Genomic DNA, 16,046 nt, shown 5'->3' with positions numbered 1-16,046 from the left:
TACCCAGCTTTGTGATTTTTAAATCCTTTCAACCTTCCAATCCATTTTACTGTGTTCTTCTGGAGTCATCGCCATAGTACATTGCAGTCACCTCAAGCGACTTCCTTCCCTTGTGTATGCAATCAAATTTTTTAGTATGGTAGAGCCCTGCCCATTATGCTACTTGCATATGGTATGAGATCTCACCACTTTAGACAAGCTGTTTCACCTCCATATGCCACTCATTTTGGAGTTGACCATCATGGCCACTGTGATGTTCTGCTCAGCTGTGAAGTCATTTGAAGCTCACTCCTGTGTCTGAATTTTCAAATGTTGAACCTTCAATGGAGGCACTCTAAAGATATAGCTCAGCTTTGGGTTGCTGGTGGGGTAAGGTCTGGGGACAGTGAAGGAGGCAAAACATTCTCTTCATCTCTTCATATCTTATGAGCAGCAAAACCTGATTTCTTGGGCTTTATGCAAGAGAAATGCACATCACTGTCTGCAGACTGCCACTTGCAGCTGTTACAGTTTCACCCAGTTAACATCACATATATGCAGGTTTCCAAAATAAAAAGCTAGAGGGTACTACAAGTGACTTCCTCTTCTTCTCTTAGCTAGGATTGAGAAGGTTACATTAAAAGTCCAAAGTCTAAAATCAGTACAAATATTTGGTGTTTCTTCTGCTACTAGCCTTACATGTGTCACCAGATAATGTCTTTGAAATGAAGCATTATTTGACATCCATATTATATTATATCATAAATGGAGATTACACTGTCCTGGCTGCTCTTCTTCTAACACTTGGGTGATCTTCTATAGTAAAAAAATGGGCTGAGTGGCTCTTCAGTTTTAATCACAGGACAATGTGATTGATTTCTGTGCTAGTTTTATGTGGACATCTATGCAAGAAAGGCTCTGTCTGCAATAATTTCTTCTGTCTGGTTATCTAATGGATTGTTGATTCATTGATTTTGTCATTCAGTAAGCTTTTAAAGACTCATGGATTCGATTTACACTCTATGAATAAGCTGAGAGAAGTTTTGAAACAGAACCCTAAGATAGATGCTTATGTCAGCAGAAATTAAAGATGTGAGTACTTTACCCTAAGGCATCATTAATAGGGGTTTAATTTTATTTGATTTGAAATTCAGGGCAGAGGCCAATGAAAATTTCATTAATTTGCATGCTGTGGGAACTACATTCGCCAAATTGATTTGGAGGATTTGCATAATATGATGGTCTTAGGGCATTGTATGGAGTCTGGCCCTTATATTTCATCCCTTTTGAAGTAGAGTACTTTTTCATTTTCATACTGCCTTGTTCATTTATTCAGCTCTTATAGCTTAGTTATTACTTAAACTACAAAAAATAATTATCTACCAACCGATCACAGTGTTGTTATTACTTTCATGTTGTCTTCCATCATTGTTAGCAGAGTTAACTTTAAAAAATGATTTTTTTTTCATGTTTAAATCATTCCATTGTGTGAATAAACAAAGAAACTTTTAACTTTGGGGAACATCAGTTCTTCTAAAGATCTTCTGCTAAAGACATTCAATAATATCTATGACTCATGGTTAGGGTAACGTGTGGTGCCAGTGGAGAGTCCATAAGTGACAAAATTTTAGAACACTGTTGTGTCTCAGAAGCAGGAATATAGCAGGTTTATACTAATATAAACGGAGGATGACAATTATAATAATATGGGATAAATACAGAATCTCTCTTTTTTTTTTTTTTTAGCAGCCTATTAAAAACTAGCTCAATGCAGAAAGTCTTACATCTTACTATCAGGTGTGGTGGTTACCACTGCAAGAATTATTGGAGTAATTTGACTAAAAATTTGAGGATGGAGAAAATAGTGAGCTCTCAATACCATGTGGTCCTACCTCTTCACAGAACCTCCCAGCGATATAGGTACCTAGTCCTTTCTGCCCCAGCCTCAGCCCCCAGCAGGCTTTGGCCAGATCTATTCCTGTGCTTCTCCAGAATGGTCGTTAGGGAAGGCTACTGATTCTCATACAAATCACATTATCAACCACCAAGTCTCCTTCTCCCAAACTACTTGCATTCATTCATCTAACATGCTTCTTCCTGCTGTAATTCAAGTTACATCTCTCTTTCTCTAAGCTTTTCTTCTCCCAGGCTTTCTCTGTCACGTTTTGCAGTTTATCAATTTCATCAGTCTTCCAATCTTCCCTGGAACTTTCCAAATCCTCAGGAAAGTCCTGTTATTGCAGCCCCCGTAGGCATCTCTGGTTCTGTTTTATGCTATCAAATGTCCAACCCCCTTTTCGTTCTGCTCTTTCCTTGCACCATGCTCTTTCCTTTCCCCTTTCACTCTTGTTTCACTTCAGCCTTTTACTGTTCCTCTTTATTCAGAAGTAAATGGCCTAAGCTTAATGGCTTATTAAATCATTCAGATAAGCCATCAAATAGTTTATTTGAACTCAAGCTGTAAACTGGAGTTTAGCTCTTAGTTTTGTTCTTTACTGCCTGATCGGTTTTGAGAGTTTAGTGTCCCAGAGAAATGCCAGTCACGAATACACATACACTTTTGGATTATTTCCTGCTGATACAGTAACTTTTTGTTTGGTTTTTTTTCCCCAACCCTTGACATTGGCCTTATTTTTGTACCAGACAGGAAACAAGTCTTCTGTTGTGTTTGTAAACTGATGATCTAATCACTTCCCTACCTCATATATTCTACTCCAGAAACTCTCTGGTCACCAGAGTCATCAGAAGCAGACATTGCCCTCTCTTGTTCTCAAGTCTTCCATCAGAAGTTTCCTCTTGTCATCACTGGCACGTGACACTAAGGGGACAATCATCCCATGAGCAAAAGCCATATGCATGTGAAAGAGAATAGCTGGGAATGCCTGGCAGAGTAAAACAGCTTTTAAAAATTTAATATTAAAACACTAAGCCAATATGTGTTCTACAGAAACCAGCCAATCCTAAGCATACTATAGTGGCCAAGCCATAATAACTGTCAGCTACACTGTCTTCCTCCCATGGGAATAAAAATGGTAGGAAATATGCCACGGAGCATGGCTCTATGTATTTGTATAACTGAAAACTTGATAGAGGCTGCAACGATGCAAAGTATGTGAACATTATCAGGTCATTTTATGAAGAGACAAACTGAGGGCAAAGGTTTATGACTTGTTAAAAGTAACACATGGCAGAGCAAGGAGCTCTGGGCTCTACTCCTGCTTTACAAGCCTGTAAAGAGTACGCTAGTGCATAGCTCTTGCTATGTGGTTTAGATACATTACACTATTAACTTCCATCCTTTGTTTTTGGTGTATTACTGCTCTGATTGCCCACTAGTAATTGGGGTAAGTTCTACTAAACTGATTTTTTCTCTGGAGCTACAAGTGATCAACCACTAATACTAACTCACAGCTTTCTGTATGAGTTGATACTGAGTGAGACCGAACATATGGGAAATTGTAATACTACCTCGGAGTTCAACATGCTCCTCCCTTCGTGTATTATTTCAACCTCCTCATGTTGTTCCTTCACAGCAGGAGGCTGCCATGCAGCAGAATTACTATGGATAACACATGTATATACATTCACAGGGTCACTCACCATTGTAAATTGTTTATATGATATATAGCACTGTATTCGTAAAGGGGAGAATGAATCATGGTTGAATTTATACATTTTTTCTCTAGGGGTATAGAAAACTCTTTCCATATTTAGGATGGACTAAAAATTTTCCCCAGCATACTGACTCACAAATACTGCACACATGAAGTATTTTGAATCTTTGGAGATAATTTAAGTAAGTGAGAACAAAATTTGGCCAGGATAATCTTATCAATGTATTGATCTTAGCCCTACTTATGATTGCCCTTCAGCAAAAAGCTCCTGTGGTACAGATGCTGCTTTTGCAGCTTATTGAAATTGAGCATTGGTGTTAATCAAAGAGTCAGATCATGGTTTCTTGGGTTTGCCTGGGAAATGTTGCCTTCATGTGAAGCCGCATGCAAGAGTGCAAGAAGGTGAAAGGGTTCATGTTATCATTAAAAAAAAAAAAAAAGGTACTGTTATTCAGCGAGGGACCAGCAAAGTCAGGAATTCCTTACCACACAGATTCCAGATCCATCAAGGCATCTGTTTGCATTACCATTACAGTTGCAAGGAGAGCATTTTCCTGAGCTGGTACGGTAAAATCCTTCTTGGCATCCCTGCAATGAAAAAATAAAAATAAAACATTTCCTACGCATATGTATTCGGAGAGTTAGGTTTGGCCAAGAGACAGGGGAAAACAAGAATTACAACTGTCAGGTCTCCCCAGAGCACACTGCACAACCCCATCACAGCAGACCACACACACGTTGCTGAGCTCGAGTCTGTTCCTTCACTCCCTGCCCTGGTGCTTGCTCTTTTGCCTTACAGTATTTAAACTGCCAGCATTCCTGCCTGTGTCCTGCCCCTGGCCAGCAGTGGCTGCCTGCCTGCGGGTGAGGAGCTGGCAGATTCTTACTGCATTTTGTACTAGAGGATGAGTTAACTAGAAATGATGATCCTTATTCAGTAAAGAAGGTGTATTTATAGGAAAGGAATAGCTTTTACTTGAAAAAGAAAAGCTTTAGAAAGTTTACTTTACATCAAAGCCTTGACGAGCTTTGGATGATGAGCCTAGAGGAGACAGAAACGTATCTACAAAGATCAGTGCCCTTCCAAATGAAAGCTGGCTGGCTGCTGTGAGAGGCTACCAAAACAGGGCTGGCTGGCTGGCTGTGAGGCTGGTGAGATGTGCCAGCGATAACCTGTCGTCATTCCAGGAAGTAATCAGTCCCTGGGAGATACAACAGTTCTTCAATCATTCTTCATGTGACATAATAAATAAATGGGGGCAGGTTACATGAAAGGTAAAATCCTCTTGCTATTTCTTAAATGTGTGGCTGTGCCTGGTGTATGTAATTTAGTACTTTTCATAACTTACCAAAGCTTACCAGAATTAAACAGAAGATTGTAAATATCTAAATCACCTTCTTTTAAATACTAATTAGAGCAATAATATAAGGAATCAGAAACACAAACAAAACTATTAAGATGCCCCTCTAAGACCGGAAAATAGAAAGAAAATGAAAGAGGATAGCTTTCATTTGATATCTTCAGTGTAAATTCTTGTTCTCCACTGAGGAAATCCTAACTCATTATGCAATGCTGGTGAGACACGCACAGGTTGACCTCAGGAGCAACCTCTGCTACTCAGGCAGCACCTGCTCACCCTGTGCAGTCTCCCTGTGTTACACCTATTATTATGTTAGATCCATGCAGACTTATGACTTTTGTGATCCCTAATCTCTTACCCTTGCCTAACTCTTGCAATGTTGTTGCAGAGCTGATGTGAAGGCCCTAGCATGCCATTTGGATCTCCAGAAATTATTTACCACACCCTGTTTCTGCTAGCATTTACAAACGCTGTCCCTCAGGTGGCTGTCAGAGCCTGAGGCTCTCCTGGAATATTTTTTGTGGCCGTCTCTACAGCACTTTGTGTATTCTGTGGCTCCTGAGGTCACTTACTCTTGCAAAAAGTGGGAAAAGTGAGAGGTTTAAGCAAATCAGAAGGGTATGATCTTACATAGCTTGCATTTGTATGAGGTATGAGGCTTCTTATTATATTGCACTGACCTAATTAGGATTAGATTTGCTTTGTATCTCCCTCTTCCTCATTTTCCATGGTTGCCCTGAAATAAAAGGATGGTTTCTTTTCTGCACTGGCCTGACCATTGCTTCTCATGCCCACTGTAAGCTATGATGTGAACGGCAGGTCTACAGTATTGAAGGCAGCACTGTGCAGTGATACCTCCACTAGCTGCAAAAACTAGCCTGTGAGTAGTATTGCTAACTAATCCTGCTGGTGGCTGTGGCTGATTAACCCTGGCACAGTGCTATGGCCGTATTGTTTCTGGGACCTGAACCTGTACGTCTGCACAGTGCTGTAGATACAGCTGTGGAGCACTGGGTAGCAAAAGCCAGCAATCCCAAGATTCATCTGCATGCTAGCTTCCATTCTCAAGGGCCAGTAGATACTTCTATCCAGCCAGATAAGCTGCTTGTTTAGAAAATAATTTATCTTACAAGATGACTAACAACAAGCTTTAAAAGTGAGGTTTACAAATGAATCATTAATCCAATCTTATTCCAGAGAGCACTGAGAAGCTGAGATGAACATAAATGGCAAACTCAGCTGCCTTTACCATTCTTATACACAATGTTTTATCTGGTTTGCTTTGGAAACACTTTCTTAGATAGTAGCTCCTAGGAGGAAAAGCCTTCATACCATAGCCACTTTGGGACAACAGAAATACTGTCTATTTGTACTCCTTGCTTCTTTCAGTTCTTTAGTCTTAACACAGAGCTGTAGGACTGGCTCCCACCAGACTAAGGATTTCAGCTGAATGATTACGCCACACACTGTGGAAGGGACACAGTTAGTTTCTAAACTGAAAACAGATTCTTATCCCAGTGTCTGTCTTGGCAGTATTTCTCTCCACCCATACAGATCTAAGGCATGTTATATTCTCTGATGCCCCTCAACTGGTGGGTGGTCCTAGCTGGTCCATTAGTGTCTGCCCAAAAGCTTTCTTGGTTTTTCAGGTCTAAGCAGAATAATTTTTTGTTTACAATGGTGAATATGGACAGCAGAAATGTATGCCTGTGTGTAAAGGTGCCTGTGCAAATCCTTCAGTCAGCCATAAAGATGATCTCCTTTATACTTCAACTATGGGTATGCCTGCATTGCAGCCATGAGTGAGCTTTCATCTAGTCCACTCACCCAGCAGTAATGACTTAGGTGCAGTTCAGTGCAACGTCACTTGTTCCAGCTGTACGGGCAGGGTTGCACAGTCTTTGCTGAAGTCCACTGGGAGCCAGTCTACCCCCTATTCTGAGCAGACACACTTCTCAGATCCTCAAGATATCTGCCTCAGTTTTGGGTGCCTTTGCTATTCTCGCTGTCACAGTCCCTCTGGAAAATCAGATGCAGGGTCCTAAGTCACCTGGGTATTTTTTGGCAACATTTTTTCCCCGCATTATTCAATTCATCACAAAAACTTGGAAGGTGCTGATGCTCAGTGTTTTAATACCATATTTTAAATGATGGGTTGCATCAATTTAAACCAGAAATGAGGCATTGACAATCAATGCTATGAGGGAAGTGGGAATGAGGGGAAAATGGGATCCAGATTGTTTCTTTTGGTTTCAGAAGTTTTCTCAGGCATTCTCAATTATTCTGATATATTTTTGTTGCTCCTTGCCCTACTAGTGATAATGGAGTGATTGGTTAGTTCTTCCAGGGCGTGAGCCAACATCATGTTTATAAAAAGAAGTGTCAGAGTGTTGAGCTAATTGAGGGATTCAAATGGCCGAATGTTCTGGGAGCACAAAATAATTGCACACAAAGCACAAACAGGTCTGGCACAAAATGGAAGTACCCTCCTTGAAAAATCGTTACATAGGCAATTGAGTGAGGAACATTTCTGTCCACTGTCTGTTTCTGAATGGTGAAGACAATTAGTAGGCCAAAAATGCTAGGTCTGCATTAGCAATTATGTCTTCACAATTATTAGATTTTTTTTGCCCAAGGGACAATGTTTGTTCAAGTTCCAGCTGAAAAGTCCAATGTAATGTGGATCTTGGTGAGCTCTTGAAAACCTTTTACACCCATGGTGCATTTATTTTTCCCCCTTGCATCTGGATTTAATGATTATGTTTCTTAAAAACAAGAACCAGCTGCAGTGCTGTGAAAGCGCTGCAGAGCCTGTATTCATATTCTGTTTCTTCAGGCCCTTCTGCTGGTATGGGTGCAAGATGGTACTGAAGATAGAAGACAATCCACATATACAGGGTATGAGTTTACTCCCATGTTATATTCAAGCAGCTCCACCGATTTCATTGCAGCTGCTCCTGATCTGTGCCTGTATAACTGAGGGCAGAATCAGGTCCCTGTTCCTTCCCTGCTGCCAGCTAGCAGTTGTGGTGCAGCTGTGCCGGGGTAGGTATGTTTGCTGTGACCCCGCCTCTTCTGGCTTGCTTTTCCCAAAAGAAGAATGCTGTGCTGGTAACATGGAGAGAGTGTTCTCTGTGGTTACAATTGCATCAGCCAACCAAAGAAGGGCAAGGCATGGTTTCAGGCACTGGCTTATGATCATCCATACTGACTGAGGGTTCGTTTTCTGCCTTGATTTTGCTCTTTGACAGATTGTGATTTTCCCAACAATGTCCAGGCACAGGTCAGAGCATGGCATCTGTTAGGACGTGTTCCCACAAGGCAGTCTGTATGGGACTGTTCTTTTCTGGGCAAACATGCAGCGAGCTTCAGCATGTGGACATGGGCTGTTATGCTACTTGACTAAGAGATCCCCACACTGCTTTATTTGGTAATTCAGATGTAGCCATTGACTCTCTCATCTAATTGTAAGAAAACATGGCATGTTTCTTTACTACCACTTTCTTTACTACACATTACAGTGTACTAACACTGGAACTTGTGACTTTCCTGTGAATAGGTAAAAGCACAAATTGTCTCTTTCTTCCACAATAAAAGGCTCCTTTGGATCCACACCAGTGTTTGTTATTTCCAGAGTTTTCTCTTGAGTGCTGGGGTACATGAAGTGATGTGATTCAGGGTTAAATGGTCTACATTAAGACGTTTCAGCTTTTGTTATATTCATTATACTCATGCCTACCAGTCTTGAGCCAGGAATCTCAGTACATTTGATCCAAAAAAAACCCAGAAGAAAAGATGTGCTTGCCTCCAGGACCATTGAAAAAGAGGAGACAGCTGGTGCACTTGGGGAACTGAAGCTGAAGAACAGCACTCAAAGTAGCAGTCATGGCACATCGGCTACCAAATCACTACTAAGTTTAGTGTCAGCTGAGACTTGGTTGTAGCTGGCCAGCAGTGTTACGCTTTTTGCTGCTAGAGACAGACTCAAAAGGTGTGCTTCCTTCCAGGTCTGAGAAGGATCCTTAGTGGGCTGCATGGTTGTTCAGAATGAGGGCAAAGATCAAACATGATGGTATTACTTAGTAGACTCTCTCTTCAAAGGTCTATTCAGGATAGTAAAAGTGAGTGCAGCCTGGACACAATTGAATCCTATAAACTCATGGGCTTGTGACGAAATGAAAATTAACTTAATTAACCTAATATCCCAAACCTACCTACAAAAATACAAAAACATTCTACCCTGTGTCATAAACACCTGTATATTGTGTAGAAGGGTGATTTGTGATGCCAAGAGGCAAAAGCGCACAGTTTTTTAGTTTCTGGCAGGCCCCACACATTACTTCTTCATATGCCAAGAGGATAGACAAACAACTGTAGCATATTTTATGATATGCTACCCAGGTCATAGTAACTGTTCCTGATCTTGCTCTTTTAGCCTTCAGTGGAAGAGAATTAAATTAATTCTCATTATCTGTTGTCTGATGATGGTCAAGAACATACATAGATAGTTACCTATGGCTAAGTGGACATACCACAGCTTGTTCACGTGCTTTATCTTGATGGTGGACATACAGATTTCATTGGACATATAGTTTAATTCTGAAAAGATTTTTGTGCATTTGAGTTTCCATTTTTCTGCAGTCTGACCTGTTCTGTAAAGGTGGTAAAAATATTGTCAGAACACATATACTTAAGAGTGTCCTAGTCTGAGAACTGTGAAGTCTGGTGTGATAGGCTATCTCTCAATAGAACCACCTATAGATAATTGTGACACATATTGTGAATTATTTACATAATAATATTTATCACTTGACATCGCTTGATCAACAGTTTCAGAACTATGGAACCCTCAAAAGTCCTCACTGTTGTTTATGGAGTGAAAGAAAAGAAGAAAAGAAAACAAACTCTACTTGAACATTATCAAGCTTTGCCTCAGAGCCCAGGGAAAAGAAAATAGAAAAATGATGCTCCTCTGTCTGATATAACAGGCATCATATCAGCCAAAGATACCTGTCAAAGTAGGACACATGAGTAAATAAAGCCCAAGCTTTTAATGCATTGATGAAAACAATCAGACAAATTGAGTGGATCAATGGATTCTTTGCTTCTTGATGGTTTCCCATCAAGGTTCAATGTTTTTCTGGAAGGAATGGTTTAGCCAAACAGAAGTTTAGGACTCAACATAATACTATCTCCCTGAAACTTTCCATCTTTTGCTATACAGGGGTGAATGAATATTCTAAATATCCTCCACCCATTTTAAAATCCATGGATCTAAGAGAGACCAGTCTGCTGGAAGTGCATGGCATTGCCATGAAAACAAACTGCCCTCTGGGGGGCAGTTTGTCTTTGTCCCCTCTTGGGACGTTTCCAAACCCAACCCAAACATGCTTGCTTTTGTTTATTTTTCCTATGAGCAGTATTTGGAATTGGCAGCCATAGTTCTGAGGCCTTTTTGAAGATTGTTTGCTTAGGCCAACTTGAAATAAATAGCCTACTGCCCTTCCTAAAAATAAAGAAGTTTTCCTGCTTGAATATCTCCCAGTACTTTAATTTATGGAATTATTTATTAGAAATAAGAACATTACAGAAACAAGTCTGAGAAAGCAGTCCTCTACTGTATGTCTGATGCTATTCCAATTTCTCTGGTCTCCTTAGAATAGGTAGGTCTCTTTTCTGAATAGATTCCTGGTCTTTCTCACCTACAATAACGTCTTCATGTTCAGAAATACTCAGTCCGCAGCCAAGTGCTAACAGAAAGCACGCCAAATTTTCAGCATTCAGCAGGTACCACCTGACATGTCTATGTCAGCCATGAAAACAGTCCCGGGCTTGAACCCCAGAGGACCTCCATGCCCCAGGTCCAGTGCTGTGCTAACACAGCTGTGGCCATGCTAGTGCGGGGGCATCCTGGCCAGCAGCCTCCACAGCTGGGTGGCGGGGCTGCGTGTGTAGGAAGCCCAAACCACAGCAGTAGTTCTTCAGTCTGCTGGGAAACTTTATGCAAACAAAAAGAGTGGCAATAACACTGCACCCCACTGTCCTGACCTTCCTGCCTTTGGTGACCTACAGGAGAAACCCCTCTCCATTTGTTGCCAAAACACAAAATCCAGCAGATCTACAGTACGCACTGTGTGCAACTGCAGCTCGGTGCTGGCACATGCTTCTGCTGAGCAGTGCATTCAGGAGCCCTGGGGTCGTTGCTCCCTTACACAGCCACCATGCACTTTACTGACTACAGAAAAGGTGCTTAACTGCTGGAGGTGACATTTTGGCTCAAGGATTCAGCATGTGTAGTATTTAGGAGTATATTGTGACTCCAGGGGGTCTCAAAGGTGATGATGAGGGTTAAGTGGGGTGAAAGGACATAGCTATATTTGCTCTGCAGGATCCTGCTGGTGACTCAGCCATGCTGGTTGCTGCCTTGGTCCCAGGGAATTGGGTGGACTCGCATGTTCAGTAGAAAACCTATGAATTGCACTTGCTATGTGGAGTCAGCAGATAGGAAAGCCTGCATGCATTTCCCTCTTTTCTGAATGCATAGGCAGCTGCACTGGGCCCATCAGAGATTGCATTTACCATACTAATAGGGTGTTTATTAACTAATGCTCTGGTTTGAATGGTCTACATGGCATGGACATGCCTTTAAGTTACGGAGATGAAGCCTTATTTCTGGCAGGGGATGAATTCTTGTCTTATCCAGCCAATGCTCTTCCCATCCAGGTGGTGTGTGATGCTCTGGTATACTTCACACCCAGACTTTTCCACTTTTGTGGGTGAGGAACTCACTGGTGCTAGCTCATCAGCTCTGGCTGGAAACACTTTTGTACCAAATATTGACTACAGCTGAGAAACACTGTTAAGTAAGTCTTGGGATGAATATGACTGATAAAGGTTAGAACTATGCTGGTTTTGTCTGTCCCCAGGAAAAAGTATGTATTTTACAGGTACAGTAGCTCATGTAAGATATCTGAGAAGTGTACATCAGCAGGTAGTCTACCTTTCCTATTTAGCTTAGCTAACCACAAAAGGCTGTCTTGCTACACTTCGTACCTAGGAGATAACAAATCACTGAACCCAGCACCGGATGCTGCCAAATGCCTCTGTATGATCAGAATCCTGATTCATTTTTCCAAAAGGGTAGGACAGGCAGTGATAACTGCCTTAAAACAGTGCTTTTAATATTATTTGCTGCTTTGAATATTATTTGGAGTTGCTACTCTTCCTCACAGTTTTCATCCTCAGCTGTTCCACACACGATCATTAGACTGTTCACAAGATCGCCAGCAATCTGTAACCAAGAAATGCAGAGCAAATCTCTGCATTTTTCCCCATAATACCTACTATGGGAGAAGCTTGAGAGGGTGCTGTCTGTCTCTTAACAGCTGAAATGGTTGAGATAACAGATGGCTGTATTTAAACACTTTGATTTTTGTTACTCCTCCAACCTGCCAAATTATCCATCTCTACAACTACATTTGCTCTAACTACGGTAGGCCATGTGAAGAAATGATCTGATGGATCCTATGTGAATTGTATGACTTGGGGTAAAATTTGTCTAATTAAATTCTCTCTTCTTTGTTTTGTTCTGATTTTTTGAGGCAGGAGAGAGAAAAATATTTCTGGAAGTTGTCCTTGGTCTCTTTATAAACAAGTATTTGAAGACAGCTCTGGTATTGTCCTAACAGTCATTCATATACCTACTGCTTTTTTACAATCATAACTATATAGTTGCAAATAATTTGTTTATCAGTTTATTCAAGCTCTCATGTCCCCCAGATTTGGATGGATTTGACTTTGCCAAAGGAGAAGGAATAATATGTACAGAGATTTTTGTAGTTAAAATTTCCTCAAAAGAGTAGTAAGTACTTGTAGCAATGAGGGGTTTGCTGCAGACAGCATGTTCCAATAGGTCCGTTTATATATAGTGAGGCATTGATTAAATCCATGGCTCCTCAGTTTATATTTATAGCACACATTCACTCTAGTTTTTATTTATAGGTTACCTTTTAGTTGTGTCTATATTATATGTCTCTCTTGTTGGCAACGAGGCTTGAATGTCATTTAAACACTCTTACAGTAAATGCCAACCACATGAGATGGTTATTCATTGGTCCTTCTTGGGGGAGGCCTCTGTATTTCTCTTGGGCTGTTTCTATTAATGGAGCATGTGAACATTACGCTTATGGGGTGTGGATCTCCACCTGCCCCCCATTGGGTCCCACGGCCCTTCTGCTACTGCCTTGTTCTCTGCTCATGCTCGTGTCCTCCCTGTCTTTCTTTCCATTTGTCTTCCTACTCCTTTTTTCCACTTTGCCTTTCCCTGCACCTGGTTCTAGTCACTCACGCACTTCATGACATACCCTTCACCTCCAGTCTACTAACATCTTCATAGCAATAATTCCATTGTGTTGTTTGAAATTAACGTAAGGAAAAATATTCATTCTCCCTGAACAGATGAGAAACTCATCACCTGGTTTCTGTGCATGAGCTCCTCTGTCCCTAACTACGTTCATAAGGATATGGGGACTCAAGAAGACATTCACCTGCTCATCTCTTGTGTGACCATGAACATTACTTTTTCTCTCAGTTTCTCTATCTGTAAAATGGAATAATGACCATAGTCACACAGAATCACAGAATCTCAGAATCACAGAATGGTTGAGATTGGAAGGACCTCTGGAGGTCACCTGGTCTAACGCCCCTGCTCAGGCAGGGTCAGCTAGAGCTGGTTGCTTGGAACCATGTCCAGATGTACCCAATATAATCCCCAGCAGTGTACTCAATGTAATCCCAGATTACAGTGTCCCAGATGTACTAAATGTAATCCACAGCAGTGACAGAAGTCAACAACTTCATGTCTTTTAAGAGAACTAGTCAGAACCACTAGGAATAATGAATATCTTCACACGGGCAGAAATTTCTGGTAGTCATGATTTGTTTGTTTCAGATGCCTGCAGTGAATATAAAGCTGTTGCTTGACCCAAGAGTTCCAGTCTTTTTAATCCAGTGTTGAAAGAACTTTTTTGGCTTCCAGCTAAACAGCCATACTTTAAATCCATTTGGGTATTTACATAGCACTGCTTGGCATTGTGCCGTCTTTCCCATTTTTTTTCTCCATCCTTTCGAAGGGATAGACCACACTCTGGTATTTGAGGGCAAATTTATGTGACCTGTGAGGATTTACTGCCAAAGCATACAAGATATACGAAAAGGACTAGTCAAAGAGGGTAGGGAGAAAGAAAAAGAATTACATTTTGGTGTTAAAATTTCACATGAAAAGTTGAAAATAACTTTGTAGGAGAGCTTTTTAAGTTATTTAAGGAAAAATCTGTTCTCTTCAATTCATAAGAGGAAGGAAACGTGAATATGGAAAAATTATTTGATATAGAAGTTGTTTTTGTTAAAATATCTTTCAGGGCATTTGTTTTTGTTAGACACAATAATTAAAACATTTTCCTCTTGAAAAAACAAATGGAGAGCTGGAGCTCTTACTGAAGGTACAAATAACATTAGTTCTGCTGATAATTTCCCCTTTTAACCTGCCCTGTTAATTTCTCTTCATTTGCTACATACATCTTCCTAGACCACGTCTTGGCTATGGAAGAAGTTGCTGTGAGTTCTTCCATCCACTGAGATAAACTATAAATAATTTTTAAAATAAGATGCCCTGGTGATGCCCTTTCTAAGAGCCGTCATGCTTCACTTCAGCTTAAGTTATCATTTGAAATAAATGGATTTCAAATTCCCAGGCCTTGAGTAATAGCAAATTCAAATGACTCTTTGTTGTTGAACCTATAAATCCCTATGAAGTGACATTTCAGGAGGATCTTTGCCTTTCTCTGCAGAATGAGGCGCTCAGAAGTTAGTAACTGACCGGTTGGCCAAACATGCTCTATCATCAAAGTCATCATAAAAAGAGATAGAAGTCCTGCTCTACACTGTGAGGTACTCCACAACATGCAGACAAAAGCAGACATCTCCTCTGCAATTTTATTTCTTCTCCGTTGATTTTTGCTAAATTTATCTGAGCTTTGAAGCCTCACAAACCTAGAGAATTAAAAACAAACAAACTTGCTCACTAGCTTCCTGTTAGGCCTCCAAACTCTATTTATAATTTCTGTAAGCCTTCATTACCTCTGGTCTACAGTATCAAATTCTTCTGAACTAGAAAGGTCACATTCTAACTATTATTACTGTAGAAATTAATTCAGTGTCTGACATCATAGCTAGGCAGTTAATTACCCATTTAAGAGGACACTACAGCTGTTAGAGAACTGTCTGAATGCAAAAAGCCACTCTACAGTGTTTACCATTTCAAGGACAGAAACCTCATGAAAATTAGTTGTTTGCAAATTCAAATTTATTTTTGAAATTTGTAAACATTTCTGAGAGGAACAGATTTTTTAGCTTAGTCTCCAAATCAATATTCATCATAGTTTTATAATAAGTACCCTGGTGTAGTACATTAAATTCCTGTATTGTTCTCTTAAATTTCTGACGTTGTTAACTGTGAAATATTTATTGCTTCCAGTGCTCCACTGATGTTGTAACTTAGAAATTAATCAGAAGTTGGTGAAGAATTTTGGGTACAATGCTGGTAATCTTTTTTTATCCACTCACCTTGACAGGTACCTCAGTTCTAATTGCATTTAATGAAATTACAAACTAAAGCAACTATGTGAATCACATAATAACAAGCTTTGTATTGTTATTTAGCTTGCAAATGTAAAAGCAAATTCTTTCTTGCTGAAATAGTCATTCAGTGAAAACCCCCAATATTGTTGCATATTCTTATTTTTTAAATTAAATTCCAAGATGAGATAGGTTCAATTAAAATTAAAGCCTGACTGGGTGAATTTGCCATAGATCTGGGCAAATTAATATAATAATGGGGTTTTCTAGGTAAGTAAAATGCTCATTAAAGCTGCAGTGGTGTGTTTTTGTGAAGCTCAGTAATTTGAATCTTCAAACATAAGAAAAAATAAAGCAAGCCGTGACACTGGTTTTGAATCTGTAATCTTTTTCAGTAAACGAACTGTTCAATGAGTGATGAAACAAATGAAACCTTATGTTCTGTTACTAGTGTCCT

At 40.2% G+C, this 16,046-nt stretch overlaps 1 protein-coding gene across 1 annotated transcript in view; it reads right to left on the bottom strand.

Annotated features, from left to right (window-relative positions):
* The window catches only part of LAMA4 (laminin subunit alpha 4), a 102,537-nt gene that overhangs the window by 76,565 nt on the left and 9,926 nt on the right, over window positions 1-16,046 (bottom strand). Inside the window, exon 2 of the mRNA XM_075707123.1 lies at window positions 4,080-4,181. Within this exon, the coding sequence (XP_075563238.1) occupies window positions 4,080-4,181 (102 nt within the window). The remainder of the gene's footprint in view (window positions 1-4,079; window positions 4,182-16,046) is intronic.

This window comes from Pelecanus crispus, chromosome 3, assembly GCF_030463565.1.
Source record: "Pelecanus crispus isolate bPelCri1 chromosome 3, bPelCri1.pri, whole genome shotgun sequence".
In the NCBI taxonomy this organism is placed as follows: domain Eukaryota; kingdom Metazoa; phylum Chordata; class Aves; order Pelecaniformes; family Pelecanidae; genus Pelecanus; species Pelecanus crispus.
Note: the sequence above shows the minus strand (reverse complement) of the source record. Positions and strands in the feature narration are given on the sequence as shown.